Genomic DNA, 26634 nt, shown 5'->3' with positions numbered 1-26634 from the left:
TCATCCTGTGTCTCCTTGACCTCCCAGTAATCTCTGCTCAGTCAGTCTACGTTTCTAGCCGTTTGTTACTATTCAGATCCTGTTATTCTGTTGTGCCTGTTTTCCTTGCCAGACGCTGTTTTCCTCTCCGCTACAGTTCTGCCCGCTCTGACTCTGGTCCCTGTCTCCAGTCCCACGTCTCGTCATCCTGCTACCCTGTTCTGGATTCCCCACTCTACTACTCCCTTGGATTCCCCTCCGGCCCTGCTTAACCTGTCCCAACCCCTCTCGCTCCAGCCTCAGCCTCCGCACCTGGTTTCCAGCAACACACCCGAGCTTCCCCTGACCTGCACTCCATCTCCCCCTTGTGTTTCAATAAATACCTTGGTTACTTTATCCCAGTCTCTTCGTCTGAGTCTGCTCTTGGGTTCCCCTGTTCCACTCCGCGAAACAGTGCGATCTGGCCAAAGAGATGAACCCAGCAGACTCTGTTCCTCTCCACCAAACCCTCGTCGGCCAAGGCGCCCTGCTCGAGAAACATGACCAAGCCCTGAAGACCCTTCTGGAGCACATCAAGGAGTTTTCACAGAGCCTGTCTGACCTACAGGGCCGACCCTTCGCCCAGAGCTCACAACCAGTTCCAAGTCCTTCTCCTCCACCCCGGGAGCCATTTGTTCCAACTCCTGAGCGTTACGATGGCAACCTCGGAGCTTGCAGAGCCTTTTTGGTGCAATGTTCACTAGTATTTGAGCAACAGCCCTACTCTTATGCTAGAGAACGGGCCAAGATTTCCTTTCTGATTGGCTGCCTCTGTGGAGCAACGCTTTCCTGGGCCATGGCGGTGTGGGAGAGACAGTCCCCCATCTGCTACCACTTTTCCAGATTCACGGAGGAGATGAAGAAAGCCTTCGACCACCCATTCTGCGGTAAGGATGGAGCTAAACGACTCCTGTCCCTCCATCAAGGCCCCCATAGTGTTGCTGAGATGGCATGTGAGTTCCGCACTCTCGCCTCTGAGAGCGCCTGGAATGAGGAGGCCCTTCAGGGAGCATTCCGGAACGCACTCTCTGAGACCCTCAAGGACGAGTTGGTGTCCAGGGATGAGCCTGATGGACTTGATGAACTCATCTCTCTCGCTATCCGCATCGACATCCGTCTCCGTGAGTGTCGGAGGGAGAGGGTAGGAGGGTTTCATGTCCCATAACATCTGCTTCAGTGCCTTGTCCTCCTTCTCTGACCGCATCCCATCCCCAGGCTCGTCCAGATCCTGAACCCATGCAGCTCGGCCGGGCCTGTCTCTCTCCAGAGGAGAAGCAATGACAAATCGGCGCTAGGAGCTGCCTATATTGTGGCCAGGTTGGTCACTTTGTCTCCACTTGATCCCTGCGTCCAGCAAAAGAGGGGGCTCAGCAGTACTGTGGGATATACTGTTGAGCCAAATCACCTGCCCATCTTCCCCCAGACCCATGCTTGAATGCAACCTTGTGTGGAAGAGCCAGGCTTTTCCTCTGTCTTCTCTCATCGATTCGGGCACCGACGAGAGCTCCCTGGACCGGGGTGTTGTTACCCAGTTGAGCCTGGACACTGTCCCACTCGATTCACACCTCGATGCCAATGCTCTCAATGGACAGCTCCTCGCCGTGTCTGTGAGAGAACAGTCCCTGTCATCCTGCGTCTCCCTGGAAACCACCAGGAAAAGATCAGTTTCCACATAATCGACTGTCCTTACTCTCCCCTGGTTCTTGGCCATCCATGGTTAAAGCTACACAACCCACAGATTGACTGGACCGCCGGAAAGGTAACCACTTAGAGTTCATTTTGTCACTCTAATTGTTTACATTCTGCCCTTCCCCTTGCCTTGTCTGGGCCCCAGTTCATTCCAGAACATCCGGGCCTGTCATCAGTTCCTCCCGAGTATCACGATCTAGCTCCTGTATTCAGCAAGCACTACACCCTGTTGCTGCCACCTCATCGGCCGTACGACTGCGCCATTGACCTCCAGGCTGGAGCTCCTCTCCCCAGTAGCCGGTTGTTTAACCTCTCTTGTCCCGAGCAAGAGGCTATGGAGAGGTACATCCAGGATTCTCTGGCTGCAGGACTTATCAAGCCATCTTCCTCCCCGGTGGGTGCTGGGTTTTTCTTTGTGAAGAAGGATGGGTCACTGAGGCTGTGCATAGATTTCCGTGGGCTGAATAATATCACTGTTAAGAACAAGTACCCCTTGTCACTCATCAGCTCTGCTTTTGCCCCCCTCCATGGTGCCACGGTGTTTACCAAACTCGACCTAGGAATACCTACCACCTTGTCCGCATAAGAGAGGGGGAAGAGTGGAAGACTGCATTCAACACACCACTTGGTCACTGAGTATTTGGTCATGTCTTTTGGTCTTACTAACGCCCCTGCTGTTTTACAGAACCTAGTCAATGACGTGCTGAGGGATGTGATTGGACGCTTTGTTTTTGTCTATTTAGATGACATCCTGATTTTTTCCAAGGACCCTGAGGCTCACCAGCAACACGTTCGCCAAGTTCTTCAAAGGCTGTTGAAGAATAAGCTTTTTGTTAAAGCTGAAAAATGTGAGTTCCATGCTGCCTCAGTGTCTTTCCTGGGTTATATTATTGCACAGGGACAGTTATGTATGGACCCCGCCAAGGTTATGGCAGTCACAGCGTGGCCTGCGCCCTCCAACCTGAAGCAGCTACAGCGTTTCCTGGGGTTTGCACATTTTTAAAGACGTTTCATCTGCAACTACAGCCGTCTGGCAGCACCTCTCACCACTCTCACCTCCATCTCCACTACGTTCCACTGGACTCCTGAGGCAGAGGCAGCATTCCTGGAACTCAAGTGTCGCTTCACCTCCGCTCCGGTCTTTACTCAGCCCGACCCAGAACTCCAGTTGGCGCCTGTGGGGTTTGGGGGGGGGTATTGTCACATCTGCTCCTGCAACGCCCTCTACTGCTCATCTTGTGTCTCCTTGACCTGCCGCCACTCCCCCAGTAATCTCTGCTCAGTCAGTCTACGTTTCTAGCCGTTTGTTACTATTCAGATCCTGTTATCCTGTTGTGCCTGTTTTCCTTGCCAGACGCTGTTTTCCTCTCCGCTACAGTTCTGCCCGCTCTGACTCTGGTCCCTGTCTCCAGTCCCACGTCTCGTCATCCTGCTACCCTGTTCTGGATTCCCCACTCTACTACTCCCTTGGATTCCCCTCCGGCCCTGCTTAACCTGTCCCAACCCCTCTCGCTCCAGCCTCAGCCTCCGCACCTGGTTTCCAGCAACACACCCGAGCTTCCCCTGACCTGCACTCCATCTCCCCCTTGTGTTTCAAAAAATACCATGGTTACTTTATTCCAGTCTCCTCGTCTGAGTCTGCTCGTGGGTTCCCCTGTTCCACTCCGTGTAAGACCTTGTATGCATCCTCCACATGCGCCGTTGGGCTAGCTCATCATTTACAATAGTAAAAGTGTCCTCACCTGTCTGTTTCTGTCTTATAAAAAACAATTACTCCATAACTTGAAAGCCCTGAATACTAAGGTCATTTTAAGGCTTGAAAATCCATTCAGCCATTTTGGCACAGTGACTTGCTACCCAAACCAGAGAGCAACTGGTTTCATATGTATATAATACCCGGAAGTTAAGGCATGGCACCTTGCACAAGCCCTGTGCTTTTAAAATGGTGTGTTAAAATGTTTACAGTGCAACAATTAGGTAAAAGATCAGACTTTTTTTATTTTTTTATTCTTTTGGAACAGTAATTGGTGACATTTAATTTCAAACCTACCCTTTCAAATATATTATATCCCAACATGGGGACAATGCCATGGCATTGTTCTTATAGATTGGCAAATCCTGCCAACAACATTGCGTAAAAATACAGGTAATCTGAGTTCAATGACCTGTTAAAATCTCTACGGATTGGTGGGTCCCCAGCGGGACGGTTGAGCTAATGTAGGCTAATGTGATTAGCATGAGGTTGTAAGTAATAAGAACATTTCCCGAGACATAGATATATCTGATACTGGCAGAAAGCTTAAATTCGTGTTAATCTAACTGCACTGTCCAAAATCTACAGTAGATATTACAGTGAAAGAATACCATGCTATTGTTTGAGGAGAGTGCACAGTTATGAACTTGAAAATGTATTAATAAACCATTTAGGCACATTTGGGCAGTCTTGATACAACATTTCGAATAGAAATGTGATGGTTCATTGGATCAGTCTAAAACTTTGCACATACACTGCTGACATCTAGTGGCCAAAACCTAAATTGTTCCTGGGCTGGAATAATACATTATGGCCTTTCTCTTGCATTTCAAAGATGATGGCACAATTATAAAAAAATTTAAACGCATGTTTTTGTCTTTGTATTCTTTTTTACCAGATCTAATGTGTTATATTCTCCTACATGAATTCATCATTTCTACAAACTCCAAAGTGTTTCCTTTCACATGGTATCAAGAAGATGCATATCCTTGCTTCAGATCCTGAGCTACAGGCAGTTAGATTTGGGTATGTCATTTTAGGCGAGAATTGAAAAAAGGGGGCGAATCCTTAAGAGGACACTGATCCCCCCCTCCCACCGAGGGTAGTATACAATATTATGCATTGTTTAGAAAATATCAGCAGAGGGGGTCAGAGTTGAACAGCTTAATGGCCTGTATTTATATGGACTGTTGTTGGCAGAGTGTGCTAATCTATCTGAACAATGCCATGGCTTCAAGCCAATCTATCTTTCTCTGTGTGTGTGTGTGTGTGTGTGTGTGTGTGTGTGTGTGTGTGTGTGTGTGTGTGTGTGTGTGTGTGTGTGTGTGTGTGTGTGTGTGTGTGTGTGTGTGTGTGTGTGTGTGTGTGTGTGTGTCGTGCGCGTGCATGTGTGAATAAAGCATCTGCTTCAAATCTCCTCCCAGATTCTGAAGCTTTAAGACAGATTGGAGATGTTCCCGGTGCTTCTCAGTCCATCTGGTGTCTTTGTGTCCGTCTGCACAGGAGAACCGACAGACACTTTGTCCTCATCTATTAATGTTCCTATACTAGAGCCAGGTTGTCACCATAATGCCACCATTTCACATCAGTTTGACGCTCTACTTTAAGTGAATGAAGGGTATGCTACACGTGCAATGTACAGTACCAGTCAAAAGTTTGGACACACCTACTCATTCAAGAGTTTTTCTTAATTGGTTCTATTTTCTACGGAATCCGACGTCAGAATCATGCATTAACCAAAAATGTGTTAAACAAATCCAAATATATTTTATATTTCCGATTCTTCAAAGTAGCACAATCTTAGCTGTTATTGTCATAATATGGACTTAGTCTTTTACCAAATAGGGCTATGTTCTTTATACCACCCCTATCTTGTCACAACACAGCTGATTGGCTCAAAAGCATTAAGAAGGAAAGAAATTCCTCAAATTAACTTTTGACATGGCACACCTGTTAATTGAAATGCATTCCAGGTGACTACCTCATGAAGCTGGTTGAGAGAATGCCAAGAGTGTACAAAGCTGTCATCAAGGCAAAGGGTGGCTACTTAGAATAATCTCAAATCTAAAATATATTTTCATTTGTTTAACACTTTTTTGGGGTGTGTTATTTCAGATGTTTGATGTCCTCGTTATTATTCTACACTGTATAAAATAGTAAAAATAAAGAAAAACCCTTGAATGAGTAGGTGTGTACAAACTTTGACTGGTTCTCTCTCTCTCTCTCTCTCTCTCTCTCTCTCTCTCTCTCTCTCTCTCTCTCTCTCTCTCTGTGTGTGTGTGTGTGTGTGGAGACGTTTTACTATACTTGTGAGTATCACAAGTCCTCACAAGAATAGTAAACCAACTAAAATTCAGAGATGTGAGGACACAATTAGGGTTAGGGAAAATACGATTTTGAATGGGAATCAATAGTTGGTCCCCAAAAAGTCCTCACAAGTATAGTAAGAGTAAGACATAGCTGTGTGGGTGTGGGTGGAGGTGTAGTCCAGGTTATCAGTGCTGTCTGTGCCTAGCCTTTAGATGCTTGTGCAGGCATCAGACGACACTGGCCCACATTACACACACTTACACTGCGTCTGCTAGTACCATCCTGTACACACACACACACACACACACACACACTGACTCACACACTCATACACACACAATAACGTCTGATATGTTTGATGTATTTCCAGCCAGTGTGTGTGTGCCTGTGTGTGTGTGAAGTATAAAGGGAAGCAGTACTCTAGCGCCACTGATGTGCTGACTCATCTTTGACCTTCTCCCCCAAATATAACTAAAACCTCCCCTCTCCCCTTAACCCACATCACACTGTCACTATATGATCTTAGGGAAGGGGAAGGAAGTGTGTGTGGGGGGGGGCTCAGTCAGCCTAATCCTCGGCTTCTTTGTGTGTGTATGAGGGCAGGCGCACACATCCGTGTGAGTTTTTGGAGTGGATGGGGAATGGGGGAAGTCTATGCATTTTTAATGAGAGTAAGGCTAGTGGGCCTGTACCCATTAACACCTTAGTCAGAGACACCACTATTAGAGAGAGAAAAGGAGAGAGGGGTAGAGATGGGGGGTGGAGGGAGGGGGATAAAGAGATGGAGAGATTTATGGAGAGTGAATGAGAATGAAGGAGAGAAGGTTTGGAAGGGAGACAGAATGATGGAGAGAATCGGGAAGAGGATGACAAGAGGGGTAATGGAGAGGTGGGTGGAGAAAGGGTCAAGGGAGGATAGAGAGAGTGATTGTGAGGAGTGTAGGTGATGTAGCAAGCAGTGGAGACAGAGGGGGGGGGTTGTTTGGTCTTCCTGTGCTTTGAGGATGAGAAACTCTGGAATACTCTTGTATTGGACAAAGCTGGCAGCTGTCACTCACTCAAACTGACAGACAGATAGGGTGGAGTGAATGTCAAGAAACAAATATCATCCACTCAACAGAGTAACACACACACACACACACACACACACACACACACACACACACACACACACACACACACACACACACACACACTTTAAAACAGTAATAAAAATGCTCTCGCTCTGACTCTCGCCATCACACACCCACACATACATCATGCATACACACCACACACAAACAGTAGTGTGTGTGTGTGTGTGTGTGTGTGTGTGTGGGTGGGGGGTTCGGGATAGGGTTAAAACAAAACAAAAATAAGGAGTGCCTAGCACTGGCTCCAAGTGCCTAGCACTTGGAGCCAGAGCTCATGCCTCATGCACATCCACCATTCCTTTCCACAACGCTCTAGCAAAACCCAAGCCTACTTGATGGTAATAGCACTCATCGTTGCCTCTAGTGGCCTGTTTTGAAGTCATCTCCTGACGTCCTGCTTACCTGGACGGACGTCGGATTCCGCCGTGGATTCTTAGCAACCTGGCTGGACAGCGACCAAAGGAGACCACGCACACACCCTGACAGTGTATTGCTTTGTTTTACAGAGACAAGAGAGGACCGCACTAAGAGACTGTTCAGACACTACACTGTGGGATCTTACGACAACGTCACCTCATACAGGTAAGACGCATGCACACACACATACACTTACACACACACACACAGATACGTACATATACTTACACACACACACACACACACACACACACACACACACACACACACACACACACACACACACACACACACACACACACACACACACACACACACACACACACACACACACACACACACACACACACACACACACACACACACATACACAGACAGACACACACACACCACACAATGTAACAGACTCCCATATGTATTTATTTGGACAGTAAAAATCTATACAGTTGAAGTTGGAAGTTTACATACACTTAGGTTGGAGTCATTAAAACTTGTTTTTCAACCACTCCACAAATTTCTTGTTAACAAACTACAGTTTTGGCAAGTCAGTTAGGACATCTGCCTTGTGCATGACACAAGTCATTTTTCCAAGAATTGTTTACAGACAGATTATTTCACTTATAATCCACTGTATCACAATTCCAGTGGGTCAGAAGTTTACATACACTAAGTTGACTGTGCCTTTAAACAGCTTGAAAAAGACAGAAAATGATGTCATGGCTTTAGAAGTTTCTGATAGGCTAATTGACATAATTTGAGTCAATTGGAGGTGTACCTGTGGATGTATTTCAAGGCCTACCTTCAAACTCAGTGCCTCTTTGCTTGACATCATTGGAAAATCAAAAGAAATCAGCCAAGACCTCAGAATTTTTTTTTTAGACCTCCACAAGTCTGGTTCATCATTGAGAGCAATTTCCAAATGCCTGAAGGTACCACGTTCATCTGTGCAAACAATAATAGCCAAGTATAAACATCTTGGGACCACGCAGCCGTCATACCGCTCAGGAAGGAGACGCGTTCTGTCTCCTAGAGATGAACAGACTTTGTTGCAAAAAGTGCAAATCAATCCCAGAACAACAGCAAAAGACCTTGTGAAGATGCTGGAAGAAACAGGTACAAAAGTATCTATATCCACAGTATAACGACTATCTATATCTATATCGACATAACCTGAAAGGCTGCTCAGCAAGGAAGAAGCCTCTGCTCCAAAACCACCATAAAAAGGCCAGACTACGGTTTGCAACTGCACATGGGGACAAAGATCGTACTTTTTGGAGAAATGTCCTCTGGTCTGATGAAACAAAAATAGAACTGTTTGGCCATAATGACCATTGTTATGTTTGGAGGAAAAGGGGGAGGCTTGCAAGCCGAAGAACACCATCCCAACCGTGAAGCATGGGGGTGGCAGCATCATGTTGTAGGATTGCTTTGCTGCCAGAGGGACTGGTGCACTTCACAAAATAGATGGCATCATAAGGTAGGAATATTATATATATATATATTGAAGCAACATCTCAAGACATCAGTCGGGAAGTTAAAGCTTGGTCACAAATAGGTCTTCCAAATGTACAATGACCCCAAGCATACTTCCAAAGTTGTGGCAAAATGGCTTAAGGACAACAAAGGCAAGGTATTGGAGTGGCCATCACAAAGCCCTGACCTCAATCCTATAGAAAATGTGTGGGCAGAACTGAAAAAGCGTGTGTGAGCAAGGAGGCCTACAAACCTGACTCAGTTACACCAGCTCTGTCAGGAAGAATGGGCCAAAATTCAACCAACTTATTGTGGGAAGCTTGTGGAAGGCTACCCGAAATGTTTGACCCAAGTTAAACAATTTAAAGGCAATGCTACCGAATACTAATTGAGTGTATGTAAACTTCTGACCCACTGGGAATGTGATGAAAGAAATAAACGCTGAAATAAATTATTCTCTCTACTATTATTCTGACATTTCACATTCTTAAAAGAAAGTGGTGATCCTAACTGACCAAAGACAGGGCATTTTTACTAGGATTAAATGTCAGGAATTGTGAAAAACGGAGTTTAAATGTATTTGTCTAAGGTGTATGTAAGCTTCAAACTTCAACTGTATTTGGCCCTGTAATATCCAGCATTTTGGATTTGAGAAAGTTGCAGATGCACAAAGATCATGCCCCTAAAACATGGAAGGTTAGTATTTTGTGGGGGTATGATATACTGTATACGCTTCTGTAACGATTCAGTCATGATTAGCCATAATCATGACAGCATCCACATTAATGAAGAAGTGATCAGAAACATATTATATTATTATTTACAATAAACGTTACTCCAAAATGACACAATACATTATTTACCATTGATTTCTATTGGGCACAACATAATCCGAAACACAACGAAAACAAACTGCAAATGCATCCAATTAGTTTGTAGTCACACGCTTGATGTAGTCATTGCATGCTAGGAATATGGGACCAAATACTAAATGGTTTACTAAATGTAATACACTATAAGTGAATTTGTACAAATATGTATGACTCCTTCAAATGGGGGGGACGGGGGGGAGGGACGGGACTAAATACATAAAGTACTTTCATTTCTAAACAGTAAAACAGATATGCATGAAAATACCCTAAAATAGTTGTTGACATTCTGTACTGTCACCTCATATAAAACATTTGATCTCAAATCCAAAATGCTAGAGTTTAGAGCCAAATTAAAGGTTTTTGCTTCACTGTCCAAATAAATACTTAGGGGAGTGTAAATGAGAGTTATGTGATGCTGTTGCTGTCTAGTGGTGAGACAGGGTCAGTGCATTCTGCTTGCATTATACATAACTAAGCTCCCATTACCAAAACATGTGTGTGTTTGTGCATGTGTTTGAGTATGTCTCTCCTTCTCTTCCTTGTCCGTCTCTCTCTGAAATGTATTGTATATGACGTCTGTAATAAAGGAGTGTATGAGTGCTAGCTCTCGTGTAAATCATATGTGCAGGCTGAGAAAGAGGACAGTAGAAGAGGAGCTGCTATAGGACTGTGTTCTGATGTAAATTCACTGTAAATGTCAGAGTCAGCTTGTCAGGCGAGAGGAGCTTGGTATCAGAGGGTAGCTGTGGAGATAGAGAGAGCAGTTCTCCACCGCTTTAACAATGGGTACATAGTGAGTCATGAAGATCATGTGAGAGCTACAGCAGCTGAATAGGAGAGAATGTCAAAGCTCTTGAATGGAAGTCTATGGAATGGAGTTGTATGTGAATGGAAGTCTATGGAATGGAGTTGTATGTGAATGGAAGTCTATGGAATGGAGTTGTATGTGAATGGACGTCTATGGAATAGAGTTGTATGTGAATGGAAGTCTATGGAATGGAGTTGTATGTGAATGGAAGTCTATGGAATGGAGTTGTATGTGAATGGAAGTCTATGGAATGGAGTTGTATGTGAATGGAAGTCTATGGAATGGAGTTGTATGTGAATGGAAGACTATGCAATGGAGTTGTATGTGAATGGAAGTCTATGGAATGGAGTTGTATGTGAATGGAAGTCTATGGAATGTAGTTGTATGTGAATGGAAGTCTATGGAATGTAGTTGTATGTGAATGGAAGTATATGTAATGGAGTTGTATGTGAATGGAAGTCTATGGAATGGAGTTGTATGTGAATGGAAGTCTTTGGCATGCTGCTGTGAATTGCTACTTAGAGGGTTTATGGAACATGATTCTATGTAAGACTGTATAAATACATTGTGTGATATGATTCTGCCACAGTGTGTGTTTTTTTGCATATGAATGTATGGAAGATATTTTCAAAATGCCTGAGTTGAGCTGTATCTAAATGGGAGTTCATGAAATAGAATTGTGAATGCAACATTAGAGAGATTGAGAACATGGTTGGTTGAATGGAAACATAAAGCAAGGTATTCTGGAGCTATGGAGGGGAAACGTTTAAGCTGGAGTTGGATATGCAGGATGGAGGCTGAGAGAGGGATGAGAGGAAGAGATGTTGAACTGTAGGCATATCTATACACCGTATATCTCTCTGTATTTAGCATGTCCTCTAGTTAAATGATACTGTATCTCTGCAACCTCTGCCCCTGACACAGGAGTTTTTCTCACGGGTCTCCAGGCCCTGTCAGCAGGGGCTCTATCTGCCCTGGGTAAGTGGCTGGGTAGCAGGCGTGGCAAACTGTTAACACAAGGTCAAACTCCAGATCTCCCTTGCCAGTGTGTGTGGTGTTGGGATGTCTACTGACCTGAGAGACTTTCACGAGACTGACACTCACAGTCATCTGCTTCACTAACTCTATGGGCTGTCTGGTGTCAGCCATGGCTTCTGACAGTCAGACGGTCAGTCAACAGTATATGGGTGTTGCTGAGAATGGGACATGATGCTGCTTTTACTGTGTGGCTACAGAGTGCGAGAATGTCGCTGGGAATACATGTGCTGTTGTTTTTGACGATTGAATTGTCTGGTTTGAACTGACATAATATGCACTCACTCACACACACACACACACACACACACACACACACACACACACACACACACACACACACACACACACACACACACACACACACACACACACACACACACACACACAAATAATACACACAATCTAGGTACTGTACAGCCCCAAGAGTTGATTGGGTCATCAGAGAAGGAGGTTCAGGTGTGTTTGTGTGTGTGTGTTTGTTTGCAAAGCCATTGGGTTCCTCTCTCCCTACATCACCCCCCACCCAGCTCTCTCTCTGCTCCCTATCCTTCCCCCTTCTCTCCCCTATCTATCCCTCTCTTTCCTTACCTCTTTCTCTCTCATTGTCCCTCTCCTCCGATCCCTGTTCCCTTTTCTCTACCATCTCTGGCTCTCTCTCCCCTTTTCTTCATTCCCCCCTGTCTCTTTGTCTCTTCTCTCAGTGAACTTGTTGCTGGACTCTTACTTGCTGTCCCTCTCCTCTCTACTCTCCAGTGATTACATCATAGAGGAGAAGAATGCTATGCTGCAGAAGAAAGAAAACGAAGGCTTCGGCTTCGTCCTGCGGGGAGCCAAAGGTACAAAAACACACACACACACACTCACACACACACATAGGTGAATACCTTTGCTAATTAATCAAGTGTTTTAGTGCTTGGCCATAAGACTGGAACAGACAACTTCTCTCTCTATACCTCCAGGACCAGCCTGGAGCTCCAAACACATATTTTCACAAAGCTTGACTTTATACCTTATTACTAAAGCAGGCTGTTTTGATCACTGTCACTGCTGCCTCCAAGGCCCTGCTAGCTACTTTCTTCATGTCATAGGCTGTCTGTGTGTGTGTCATTACAGGTCTGTGAGCTCCTCTGCAGGTGTTCTGAGTGTGGGGTATGAGATGTGGTGGGTTGATGTGAGGAGTTCTAGACCTCTTTCACTGAGTCACACAGTATGCCTTATTTACCTATGAACCAACATGACTGGCTTTGATCAACCCCACATTGTCTCTTTATGAGTGTGTGTATGTGTGTGTCTGTCTAGCCCTTGTGGTGGCGTCATCCTAAAATGAACTGTTCGTTGAATCCCCCATCTGTTCCTCACACATTGTATTCAGAGACAGAAATTACTTTCTCTCCAATTTTTATCTTTATTTCTTCTCATTCATTGATTCCTTCACTGTCTTTCTTTTGTTCTATTCTTCTCTTGTCTTGTCTTTCACCCCTTCCCTCCGCTTTACTATTAGTCTTTATCCTCTACTACTTCACACACACACACACACACACACACACACACATTCCAGCTCCCCATGCTGGTTACTATAGCAACCCCTCACGGGCACCAAACCCAGGAGTCAGAGTGTGTTTGTTGCTCCTCCATCTCTATATTTATATTTTAGTCATTTAGCAGACACTCTTATCCAGAGTGACGTACAGGAGCATTTAGGGTTAAGTGCCTTGCTCAAGGGCACATCGACTGATATTTCACCTAATTGGCTCAGGGTTTTGAACCAGTGACCTTTCCGTTACTGTCCGAACGCTCTTAACTGCTAGGCTGCCTGCCTCTCTCTCCCCTGCTCTCTGTCTCTACATCTCTTTCTTACTCCACCTTTCCCTACCTCTAAACACTAAAGCAATGAAGGCTAGAGAGAGAGGGAGAGACTAGTCTGTAGCTCCATGTCAACAAACAGTTGACATGGAGTCTAATGTAGAGCCAATAGCTTTCTTTTCAATATTTCAATTTGTCTACCTTTTTCTCCTCCTTTTCCAATTTCCAACAGTCAACTTTCCCCCACTCTAGATGTATCCCTCCCTCTCTCCTCTCTTTAGCTTGTCTCCTTCTTTCTCTCCCTCCATCTTCCCATGTGCCTCAGATAAAACTGAACAGATTGTCTTTCATAGTGGGGTCATGTCTCTCTCACACACACTCACACACACACACACACACACACACACACACACACACACACACACACACACATACATACATACATACATACATACATACATACATACATACATACATACATACATACATACAGTGAGGAAAAAAAAGTATTTTATCCCCTGCTGATTTTGTACGTTTGCCCACTGACAAAGAAATGATCAGTCTATAATTTCAATGGTAGGTTTATTTGAACAGTGAGAGACAGAATAACAACAAAAAAATCCAGAAAAACGCATGTCAAAAATGTTATAAATTGATTTGCATTTTAATGAGGGAAATAAGTATTTGACCCTCTCTCAATCAGAAAGATTTCTGGCTCCCAGGTGTCTTTTATACAGGTAATAAACTGAGATTAGGAGCACACTCTTAAAGGGAGTGCTCCTAATCTCAGTTTGTTACCTGTATAAAAGACACCTGTCCACAGAAGCAATCAATCAATCAGATTCCAAACTCTCCACCATGGCCAAGACCAAAGAGCTCTCCAAGGATGTCAGGGACAAGATTGTAGACCTACACAAGGCTGGAATGGGCTAGAAGACCATCACCAAGCAGCTTGGTGAGAAGGTGACAACAAATGGAAGAAACACAAAAGAACTGTCAATCTCCCTCGGCCTGGGGCTCCATGCAAGATCTCACCTCGTGGAGTTGCAATGATCATGAGAACGGTGAGGAATCAGCCCAGAACTACACGGGAGGATCTTGTCAATGATCTCAAGGCAGCTGGGACCATAGTCACCAAGAAAACAATTGGTAACACATTACGCCGTGAAGGACTGAAATCCTGCAGCGCCCGCAAGGTCCCCCTGCTCAAGAAAGCACATATACATACCCGTCTGAAGTTTGGCAATGATCATCTAAATGATGCAGAGGACAACTGGGTGAAAGTGTTGTGGTCAGATGAGACCAAATTGGAGCTCTTTGGCATCAACTCAACTCGCCGTGTTTGGAGGAGGAGGAATGCTGCCTATGACCCCAAGAATACCATCCCCACCGTCAAACATGGAGGTGGAAACATTATGCTTTGGGGGTGTTTTTCTGCTAAGGGGACAGGACAACTTCACCGCATCAAAGGGACAATGGACGGGGCCATGTACCGTCAAATCTTGGGTGAGAACCTCTTTCCCTCAGCCAGGGCATTGAAAATGTGTCGTGGATGGGTATTCCAGCATGAAAATGACCCAAAACACATGGCCAAGGCAACAAAGGAGTGGCTCAAGAAGAAGCACATTAAGGTCTTAGAGTGGCCTAGCCAGTCTCCAGACTTTAATCCCATAGAAAATCTGTGGAGGGAGCTGAAGGTTCAAGTTGCCAAACGTCAGCCTCGAAACCTTAAGGACTTGGAGAAGATCTGCAAAGAGGAGTGAGACAAAATCCCTCCTGAGATGTGTGCAAACCTGGTGGCCAACTACAAGAAAGGTCTGACCTCTATGATTGCCAACAAGGGTTTTGCCACCAAGTTCTAAGTCATGTTTTGCAGAGGGGGTCAAATACTTATTTCCCTCATTAAAATGCAAATCAATTTATAACATTTTTGACATGCGTTTTTCTGGATTTCTTTGTTGTTATTCTGTCTCTCACTGTTCAAATAAACCTACCATTAAAATTATAAACTCATATTTTCTTTGTAAGTGGGCAATTGTAGAAAATCAGCAGGGGATCAAATACTTTTTTCCCCCACTGTACATACATTGCAGGTGCCTCTGGGAGCTCTCCTTTGTAGGTGGTTTAGTTGGCCTCAATTGGATTAAATAGAGGGTGTGTGTAGTACACAGTAGCTCTATCCCCAGGTGTGTGTGTGTAATCTGATTTTCAGTGTGAGAGTGATTAAAGTAATACTGTTGAGTGAAAGGGTCTCTCCCTGTCACACCACCTTACCGTTCCTACATAGTCCATCTGTAAATAGCCCACCCAATCTACCTACCTCATCCCCATATTGTTTTTATTTACTTTGCTGCTCTTTTGCACACCAGTATCATTACTTACACACCATCATCTGCTCATCATCATCTGCTCATCTATCACTCCAGTGTTAATCTGCTAAATTGTAATTACTTTGCTACTATGGCCTATTTATTGCCTTACCTCCTCATGCCATTTGCACACACAGTATATAGACTTTCTTTTTTTTCTATTGTGTTTTTGACTGTACGCTTGTTTGTTCCATGTGTAACTCCATGTGTTGTTTCTGTCGCACTGCTTTGCTTTATCTTGGCCAGGCTGCAGTTGTAAATGAGAACTTGTTCTCAACTAGCTTACCTGGATAAATAAAGGTGAAATAAAAAAATAAAAACACTATACCATCTCACTCTATTAGAAACACACATTCACTTACAGGCTGCTGTGTGTATCTACTTCTATGTGTACCTCTATGAGTTTAAAGTGTGTTCTCTTTTCCATGGCAGATGTGCGTGGGTGATACTCTCACGATTCAGTGTACCTTACGGAGGATTCCAAGATTAATGCTGTATGTGTATTTCTTGTGTTCAAACATCTATCCATGTTTGGATATTTGGTCATTCTCTCTGTGTGTTCCCAGCTGAGACGCCTATTGAGGAGTTCACCCCAACACCTGCATTCCCTGCCCTCCAGTACCTGGAGTCTGTCGACGTAGAGGGAGTGGCCTGGAGGGCTGGGCTTAGGACAGGAGACTTCCTCATAGAGGTAACTACACCCCCTCTCCTCTTCTCCTATCTCCTCTCCAACCCCATGGACTAGCCCCACTGCCTCTCAGGTCTCTGTCTGCTGACCTCCAGCCGTGTGTATATGTGTGCATGGCATTCGTGCGTGTGTGTGTTCCAGGTGCACGGAGTGAACGTGGTGAAGGTGGGCCATAAGCAGGTGGTGTCTCTGATCAGACAGGGGGGCAACAGCCTGCTGATGAAGGTGGTCTCTGTCACACGCAAACCTGAGTCTGAGGAGGTGGTCCGCAAGAAAGGTGAGCAGCATGTCCCTCATCAAGTTACTATGAGTCATATATAATGAGTATCTACAGTCCTGTGATTGTATCATGTATATGTGGGCCTGTATCCACATAGCGTCTCGGAGTAGGAGTGATCTAGGATCAGTTTAGCCTTTTAGATCATAATGAATAAGATTATATGGACAAATCCTAGATCAGCACTCCTACTCTGAGATGCTTTGTGTTGATACTCGCCCTGGTGTGCTGGAGTGGACAAGTTGAAAAATGGGACTTCCACTACTGCCTGTCCCTCATTGCAGATGTAATCTCCTCCTCCTTCAGTCCAGTGTCACATTATTAGCTGGTCCATGTATTTGATCTCTGGCATATAGCCATTAGGTTCTTCAATTCTAGGTTCTGTATTAGTATGTTGTCATGGATATGGCAGTTGGCACTAGATGACCTGATATATTTGAGAAGGATCTGTATGTTCCTGTCATCCAGGTGATTTCACCACTTTACCAAACTGTAAATTCATGTGGTTTCCATGTCAACGGCATCTCATCTCATCCCTGTGCTAAACAGCTCCCACTCTCTCCAGCTACTAAGACCTCGGGAAAGTGTATGTGTGTGTGTCTCCTTGGGTGAGCGAGACAGACAGATACACATGTAGGATCTTAATTTGATCACCCTGTTGCAGGAGAACTTAGATGTATTTGAGGTTTTAGTTGGTTTACTATTTTTGTGAGGACTTTTGGTACTCACAAGTAGAGAGAGAGAGAGAGAGAGAGAGAGAGAGAGAGAGAGAGAGAGAGAGAGAGAGAGAGAGAGAGAGAGAGAGAGAGAGAGAGAGAGAGAGAGAGAGAGAGAGAGAGAGAGAGAGAGAGAGAGAGAGAGAGAGAGAGAGAGAGAGAGAGAGAGAGAGAGAGAGAGAGAGAGAGAGAGAGAGAGAGAGAGAGAGAGAGAGAGAGAGAGAGAGAGAGAGAGAGAGAGAGAGAGAGAGAGAGAGAGAGAGAGAGAGAGAGAGAGAGAGAGAGAGAGAGAGAGAGAGAGAGAGAGAGAGAGAGAGAGAGAGAGAGAGAGAGAGAGAGAGAGAGAGAGAGAGAGAGAGAGAGATAACAGAGTCGATATGGAGGTCTTTAAGTAGTCAGTCTGTGATTGAAACTGAACATGACAGACATGTATTGTTGCTGGGATTGAAGTTGCGTGAATCCCCTCAAAAAATAAGGAAGATTTGCATATCCAGGATCAGTGGTGTAAAGTACTTAAGTAAAAATATTTTAAGTACTACTTAAGTCGTTTTTTGAGGTATATGTACTTTATGTTTACTTTTGATACTTAAGTATATTTACAACCAAATGCTTTGTAACTTTTACTCAAGTAGGATTTTACTGGGTGACTTTCACTTTTACTTGAGTCACTTTCTAGTAAGGTATCTTTACTTTTACTCAAGTATGAACATTGAGTACTTTTTCCACTACTGTCCAGGATGTTGTATTTTCCCAAGAAGTTATCATTTTTGACAATTAAAATGGAATATGTCTTACTTAAGTAATGCTTTGACAGTGGTTAAAGACAGTGACAACAGTAATACACTTGATTACACTGAGATGACAGTGTATTTATCCACCTAATTTGAGGAAATTAGTTTGTTCTGAAGATCTACCGCTTGGTCATGATGAAGTCCCCACTTCCTCTAATTTCATTAGAGGACTCAGGTCAGGAGTGTACAGTGTGTGTTTTGGTCAGTATAGAGTGTGAGAGGGCGGAGACAGAAACGCATCAGAGAGGTGTGCTGAACGCGGAACAAGGGAGAGCTCGGTTTGTTGTTTTGAAAGTCTCTAAAAAAGTGTTCTAATGAAAAGTTTGGTTACTAGTTACCTTTTGAATTTGGATCCCGCAACCTGGTTAGCCTCAGTTGCTGGGACCGTTACATCTGTTCAGGGATCCTGCCAACCAAAAGTCTGATGAGCTGCTTGGTGTAGCAGCTAGCTTAGCTGCTAGCTTACTAGCTATCAAGCTAGAAAAGTTTCCTTGACAGCTTGAACACAGCCCGCAAAGCGGTTACGCTTGTGCCGATCTTGTGACTGTCTAAATCCCTGCTGTTTGTTTCTGTTTCCATCTGCCCTGCGACCTGCCCTGTCTGGAACTGTGGGGCACCAATGCTAGTCTATGTTGCTACCATGAAATCCAAAGCCAATGGTGGGAGTAATGGAGAGGACAGTTTCTCTATCACAGGTGAAAGATTTTTTAAATGAACAATAGGGGTTCTACAAGCAGTTGTTACAACAACAGGAAAATAGCTTCAAGATCTTTGTTGAAATACTGATTGACTCAACTAACAAAAGAATGGACGATCTGACTAAAGACGTCATGGACCTTTAAGAACAGTTTTCAGTTGTCCCAGGAGAGGTGGATGTCCTGAAAAAAACTTGCAGAAAGATGACAACAAACTGTAAGTCTACGCAAGATGACATCAGCATAGTCTGTGAATCATTATTAACAATGACTGGGAAAACAAACTATCTAGAGGGACAGTCCAGGAGGAATAACATTGTTGTGGATGGCAAACCAGTCTTCACATGAGAACTGGGCAGAGTCTGAGGAGAAAGTAAAAACAATGATCACTGAAAAGCTGATCATTGAAGATTGAGGTGGAGCACGCCCACAGGTCTGGAAAACCTGTAACCCGCCCAGGTGATAGACAGAGGCTGATAGTGGTCAAGTTGCTGAGGTTTAAGGACAAGATGGTTGTTCTGGAGAGAGCCAAGAACATGAGAGGAACCAACATCTTCCTTAACGAAGACTACTTGGAAGCTGTGCGCCAGAGGGGGGAAATAACTTATCCCAGCCATGAAAGCTGCCAGAGAGCGTTGGGACATTGCTTAAATCTGCTATGACAGGCTCATTGTCCATCCTCCCTCCCAAAATACTGAGTGGAGGGAGAGAGACAAGTTTCCGGGTTAGAAGCTTCAGCCCCACATCACACACACCAACTGACACTCACAAGTGCCTGATTGACTGACTCTATTGGCCAAACCATGTTCTTGTCATTCTTTGTGTGTTTTCTTTCTTCATTTTACTTCTATCTCTGATAAGCTACTCAGGAAAGGACTGAAAATAGTCCATATTGATATATGTAGCCTTAGAAATAAGATTCATGAAATCAATATCTTTCTAACATTGGATAACATTCATATATTGTTTCTCTTTGAAACTCACTTAGATAATTCCTTTGATGATACAGCAGTAGCAATACAAGGATATAACATCTACAGAACAGACAGAAATGCTAATGGGGGAGGTGTTACTGTATATGTTCAGAGCCATATTCCTGTAAAGTTTAGAGATGACCTTATGTCTAATGTTGTTGAAGTGTTGTGGTTGCAAGTTAACCTGCCTCATCTAAAGACTCACTTTTGGAGTGTTGCTATAGGCCACCAACAGTCAGTACTGTATCTCAAATCAAATCAAATTGTATTTGTCACATTCGCTGAGTCCAACATGTGTAGACTTTACTGTGAAATGCTTACTTATGAGCCCTTTCCAAAAAATGCAGAGTTAAAAAGTAAAAAAAAAATGCAAAAAAAAAAAAAAAAATTGTAACACAATAAAACAACAATAATATATACTACTGGTAGTAGTACTGGTACCGAGTCCCTGTGCAGGGGTACGAGGTAGTTGAGATAATATGTACATGCAAGTAGGGGTGAAAGTGACTAGGCAATCAGTATAGATAATAAACAGAGTAGCAGCAACGTGCAGTGCATTCCGAAAGTATTCAGACCCCTTCCCCTTTTCCACATTTTGTGACATTACAGCCTTATTCTAAAATTGATCAAATAATTGTTTTCCTCATCAATCTACACACAATACCCCATAATGACAAAGTGCAAACATATTTTTTGACATTTTTCAAAATGTATAAAAAATAAAAAACAGAAATACCTTATTTACATAAGTAATCAGACCCTTTGCTATGAGACTCGAAAGTGAGCTCAGGTGCATCCTGTTTCCATTGATCATCCTTGAGATCTTTCTACAACTTGATTGGAGTACACCTGTGGTAAATTCAATTGATTAGACATGATTTGGAAAGGCACACACCTGTTTATATAAGGTCCCAGAGTTGACAGTGCATGTCAGAGAAAAATCCAAGCCATGAGGTCGAAGGAATTGTCCGTAGAGCTCTGAGACAGGATTGTGTCAAGGCACAGATCTGGGGAAGGGTACAAAAAAAGCTCAGCAGCATTTAAGGTCCCCAAGAACACAGTGGCCTCCATCATACTTAAATGGAAGCCGTTTGGAATGACCAAGACTCTTCCTAGAGCTGGCCGACCGGCCAAACTGAGCAATCAGAGGAAAAGGGCCTTGGTCAGTGAGCTCCGGAGTTCCTCTGTGGAAATGGGAGAACCTTCCAGAAGGACAACCATCTCTGCAGCACTCCACCAATCAGGCCTTTATGGTAGAGTGGCCAGATGGAAGCCACTTCTCAGTAAAAGGCACATGACAGCCCACTTGGAGTTTGCCAAAAGGCACCTAAAAGACTCTCAGACCATGAGAAAAAAGATTCTCTGGTCTGGTGAAACCAAGATTGAACTCTTTGGCCTGAACACCAAGCGTCATGTCTGGAGGAAACTTGGCACCATCCCTACAGTGAAGCATGGTGGTGGCAGCATCATGCTGTGGGGATGTTTTTCAGCGGCAGGGACCCAGCCAGAGCACGGACTTGAACGAACATCTCTTGAAAATAGCTGTGCAGCGGCGCTCCACATCCAACCTGACAGAGCTTGAGAGGAACTACAGAGAAGAATGGGAGAAACTCCCCAAATACAGTTGTACCAAGCTTGTAGCGTCATGCCCAAGAAGACTTGAGGCTGTAATCTCTGCCAAAAGTGCTTCAACAAGGTACTGAGTAAAGGGTCTGAATGCTAATGTATATGTGATATTTATGTTTTTTATTTGTAATACATTTGCAAATATAAAAAAAATGTAACATCTCAGATTGTCATGCCTTCATTCCGACTTTATGCCATATTCGGTAATACCGGCACTGAAAAAAACCATCTCATAGAGAATGCTAACTAATTGCTAACAAGAGTATTACAAACATTTTGTACAGTTTCTAACCTAAACTATACTAGTAAGGCAAAAATGCTACTCACAGTTTGCTGCACACACAAAACAAATATTAGCCAGCAAGGCTCTTGATCCAGGAGGGGATTCTCTGCTGTTACCAAGCGAATGCTTGATTTTGGAAGATAGCATAACAAGCTACTAAATTAGTAAACCAAATGCACAACTACAGAGCATTTAGCACTACCTTAATAGTTATAAGATATCTAGCTGGCAAACATTTAGTTGTGAATTCCATACTGTAATTAGATCACCTGGTGCATGCTGCACAACAATGAGTGACTCACAAGGCTCTGGTCTCTCGTTGTTGTATGCTTGTAAACAAACACCACGTGACACGTGACTGTGGACTACCATAAACTTCATAAGGATGTGACAGGTGAAATGAAGAACACAATGTTATGTATTGCCTAACTTTTTTCACAAGAGGACTGCAGGTATTTACTTAAAAAGTAGCTACAAATATTCAAATGTATTAAAAAAAGAATCCAAATACCCCGGTATATGGTATATACGGTTTACCCCCCAAGCCTAGTGTGGACCAGAAGTCCCCACAATAATTAATAGTAAACAAACTAAAAGTATTAGGGTTAGAATTAGAATTAGGTTTAGGGTTAGGGTTAGGAGCTAGGGTTAATTGTAGGGTTAAGGTTAGGCTTAGGGTTAGGGTTAAGGTTAGGGTTAGGTTTAGGGTTAGGGAAAATAGAATTTTTAATGGGACTGTTTGTGTGTCTCCACAGGATTAGTTATAGAAGACTGTGTGTGTGTGTGTGTGTGTGTGTGTGTGTGTGTGTGTGTGTGTGTGTGTGTGTGTGTGTGTGTGTGTGTGTGTGTGTGTGTGTGTGTGTGTGTGTGTGTGTGTGTGTGTGTTTGTTGGAGTGTGTGTGTGTGTGTTTGTTGGAGTGTTAGTGTAGTGTGTGTTGCAGTGACAGTGTAGTGTGTGGGTAGAATCCAATGAGTGTACATAGAGACGGTGTGATTGAGTCAGTTCAAATAAAAAGGGGGTCAATGTAAATAGTCTGGGTAGCTTTTGATTAGCTGTTCAGTAGTCTTATGACTTGAGGGTAGAAGCTGTTCAGGAGCCTTTTGGTCCCAGACTTGGTGCTCCGGCACCACCTGCCGTGTGGTAGCAGAGAGAACAGTCTATGACTTGGGTGGCAGGAGTCTTTGACAATTTTGGTGGGCTTCACCTGGTATAGAGGTCCTGGATGGCAGGGAGCTCGGCCCGAGTGTTGTACCGGGCCGTACGTGCCTTATGGTTGGATACCAAGCGGTTGCCATACCAAGTGGTGATGCAGCCAGTCAAGATGTTTCTTAAGGATCGGTGTCCCGCTAGCGGGATTTTAAACATTTATGCACATATGTGTTTTATAACGGCTGAAAGCTTAAATTCTTGTTAATCTAACTGCACTGTCCGATTTACAGTAGCTATTACATCAAAAACATGCCATGCGATTGTTTGAGGACGGCGCCCCACATCAAAATATTTTTCCATCGGCACAGGTTTCATACATTCACATATAGCGATTAAATATTCACTTACTTTTTGAAAATCTTCCTCCGATTTGTCATCCAAAGGGTCCCCAAAGGGTCCCAGGTAGTCATTTAGACAGGTTACCTTGGTGTTCTTGGGCGCAGGGACTATGGTGGTATGCTTGAAACATGTAGGTATTACAGACTGGGTCAGAGAGAGATAGAAAATGTCAGTGAAGACACTTGCCAGCTGGTCAGCGCATGCGTTGGGTAGGCGTCCTGGTAATCCGTCTGACCCTGTTGCCTTGTGAATGTTAACCTGTTTAAAGGTCTTACTCACATCTGGATAATATGTATGAAATGCTTGATAATGTGTTTGATGCTTTCAGATACTGTAGATCCATTTTCTGGGTGACCTGAATATAGACTGGTTTTCATCAGGCTGTGCCTGTAATCTGGGTCAGGCTGTCAATCAACCATGTGTATTGATCGAATTACCAATGCTGCATAACTTTGTTCTAAAGCCGTATCCATACCCATTAGATGTAGTGACCATAATATAGTGGCTATATCCAGAAAAGGCAAAGTTCCAAAGACTCGGCCCAAAATAGTGTAAACGTTTTGTAATGATTCCTATGTTGAAGATGTAAAAAATATTTGTTGGTCTGATGTGTGTAATGAGGAGCATCCAGACGCTGCACTTATGCATTTATGAAATTGTTTCTTACAGTTATTGATAAGCATGCACCTACTAAGAAACTGACTTTTAGAACTGTTAAGACTGTGGATTGATGAGGAATTTAACAATTTTATGTTTGAGAGAGATGAAGCAAAAGGAGTGGCTAATAAGTCTGGCTGCACAGCATTCTGTAAATTGAGAACTTCTGTGAATAACTGAAGAAAAAAAACATTATTCTGAAATGATATCAAGAATGAAGTACTTTAAATGAAAGTATGTTCAGAAATGCTAATTCACCTCAGGCTCATTCATCACAAAACCTTTTGACATTGCCAATTATTTTAATAGGTAATTCATTGGCAAAGTGGGCATACTCAGACATGAAATGCCAACAACAGACTGTGAGCCATTATAAAACATTGTGAAACATTGTCATTTTGAATTCTGTAAAGTTAGTGTGGGAGAGGTGGAAAAATTATTGTTGTCCATCAATAATGAGAAACTACCTGGTATTGGCAACTTAGACGGAAAGCTACTGAGGATGGTAGTAGACTATATTGCCACTCCTGTTTGTCATGTCTTTAATCTGAGCTTGTGTAAAAGTGTTTGTCCTCTGACCTGGAGGGAATCTATAGTCATTCCGCTACCCAAGAATGGTAAAGCACCCTTTACTGGTTCTAACAGACAACCAATCAGCTTGGTGTTTGACCAGATATAATGTTATTTCTCTGTGAACCAATTAACAGACTTTCAGCATGCTAATAGTGAAGGGCACTCAACATGTACTGCACTGACACAAATGACTGGTAATTGGCTGAAATAAATTGATAATAAGAAGATTGTGGGAGCTGTATTGTTAGACTTTATTGCAGCCTCTGATATTACTGACCGTAATCTGTTATTGGAAAAATGTATGTGTTATGGCTTTACATCGTCTACCATATCATGGGTTGAGATCTATCTATCCAATAGAACACAGAGGGTCTTATTTAATGGAAGATTATTTAATGTAAAACATGTAAAGTGTGGTATTCTGCAGGGCAGCTGTCTTGGTCCTTTACTGTTCTCTATTTTTACTAATGTTCTACCAGTAGCCAAAGCCTGTGTGTCTATTTACATTGATGAGTCAACATTATACACATCAGCAACCACAGCTAGTGACCCTTAACAAAGAGTTGCAGTCAGTTTTGGAATGGGTGGCTAGTAATAAACTAGTCCTGAACATATCGAAAACTAAAAGCATTATATTTGGTACAAATCATTCCCTAAGACCTCAGCTGAATCTGGTAACGAATGATGTGGCTGCTGAGCAAACTTCTTGGTGTGATGTTAGATTACAAATTGTCATGGTCAAGGCATATTGATTCAATTGTTGTAAAGATCGGAAGAGGTTTGTCTGTGATAAAGAGGTGCTCTGCTTTTTTAACACCACATTCGACCTGCAGGCGCTGATTTTTTTCACATCTTGACTATTTCCCAGTTAAATGGTAGGAGCTGCAAAAAAGGAAAGCAGCAGCTAGCCCACAACAGAGCAGCACGTCTTGCCCTTCACTGTAAAAAGAGGGCTAATATCAAAAAGATGCATGCCAGTCTCACTTGGCTTAAAATAGAAAAAAAAGATTGACGGCATCACTTCTTGTTTTTATGAGAAATATTACTGTGATGAAAATTCCAAATTGTCTGTATATTCAAATAACATACCATTCTGACAGACATACTGTATGTACCCCACCAGACATGCCATTAGGGGTCTCTTCACAGTCTCCAAGTCCAAAACAACAACACACAGTATTGTATAGAGCCATGGTTACATGGAACGCCCTTCCATCTCAAATTACCCAAGCAAACAGCAAAATCAGCTTTAAGAAAACAATGAAACAACACCTCACAGCACAATGCCTATCCCTTTGTTGACCTAAATAACTTGTATGTTTATGTAAAGTAATATGTTTTTGTTAAGTGTTTTGTCAGCACAATACCTTTTGTATTTCTATATTTCAAAAAAATGTATGTTGCTCTGTCCTTGAGCTGTCCTTGTCTATTATTGTTATGTACTATGTCATCTTTTATGTTTTGTGTTGATCCCAGGAAGAGTATCTCCTGCTTTTGCAACAGATAATGGGGATCCAAATAAAATCCTGAATCCTAAACCACCCCATGAAGTTCTACTGAGCCGGCTTTGCTCTGCCTGGCTGTTCTGTGATGTTCTTAGCTCTTCTAAGCTGTATTTAATACTCTAAAAGGCAGCACTGCTGCTCCAAGTCAACTTTTTCTCCAGTTCCTAACTCTGCAGACACTCTCACACACACTCACAATCCCCCGCACACTCTCTCTCTCTCTCTCTCTATCTCTCTCTCTCTCTCTCTCTCTCTCTCTCTCTCTCTCTCTCTCTCTCTCTCTCTCTCTCTCTCTCTCTCTCTCTCTCTCTCTGTGTATCGTTCTCTTTCTTTCTTTCTATCTCTCTTTTTTTCTTTCTCTCTCTCTCTCTCTCTCTCTCTCTCTCTCACACACACCTCATAGCTCACACACATCCCTCTGCACCAAGCCAAACCTTGCTACCACCATGGTAGCCATAGCAACCATGCTGTGTGTTTGAATGAAGCATTGCAATACTCTCTCTCTAGTGCTCTCTCGATCTCTCGCTTTCTGTCTCTCTCTCTCCGTAGTTTACATGAATATGCTGACCGGTGATGAAGTGATAGCGTATGGACTAGATTAGATCAGATCTATAGCT

At 43.4% G+C, this 26634-nt stretch overlaps 1 protein-coding gene across 1 annotated transcript in view; it reads left to right on the top strand.

The window, feature by feature from the left end:
- LOC123728311 (SH3 and multiple ankyrin repeat domains protein 3-like) overlaps nucleotides 1-26634 on the top strand; it is a 406162-nt gene that overhangs the window by 360993 nt on the left and 18535 nt on the right. Inside the window, 4 exon segments of the mRNA XM_045700351.1 lie at nucleotides 7410-7485; nucleotides 12265-12347; nucleotides 16250-16374; nucleotides 16513-16648. Of these exon segments, the coding sequence (XP_045556307.1) occupies nucleotides 7410-7485; nucleotides 12265-12347; nucleotides 16250-16374; nucleotides 16513-16648 (420 nt within the window).

Source organism: Salmo salar, chromosome ssa17, assembly GCF_905237065.1.
Source record: "Salmo salar chromosome ssa17, Ssal_v3.1, whole genome shotgun sequence".
Classification (NCBI taxonomy): domain Eukaryota; kingdom Metazoa; phylum Chordata; class Actinopteri; order Salmoniformes; family Salmonidae; genus Salmo; species Salmo salar.
The sequence above is the reverse complement of the archived record's forward strand: the minus strand, read 5'-3'. Positions and strand labels throughout refer to the sequence as shown.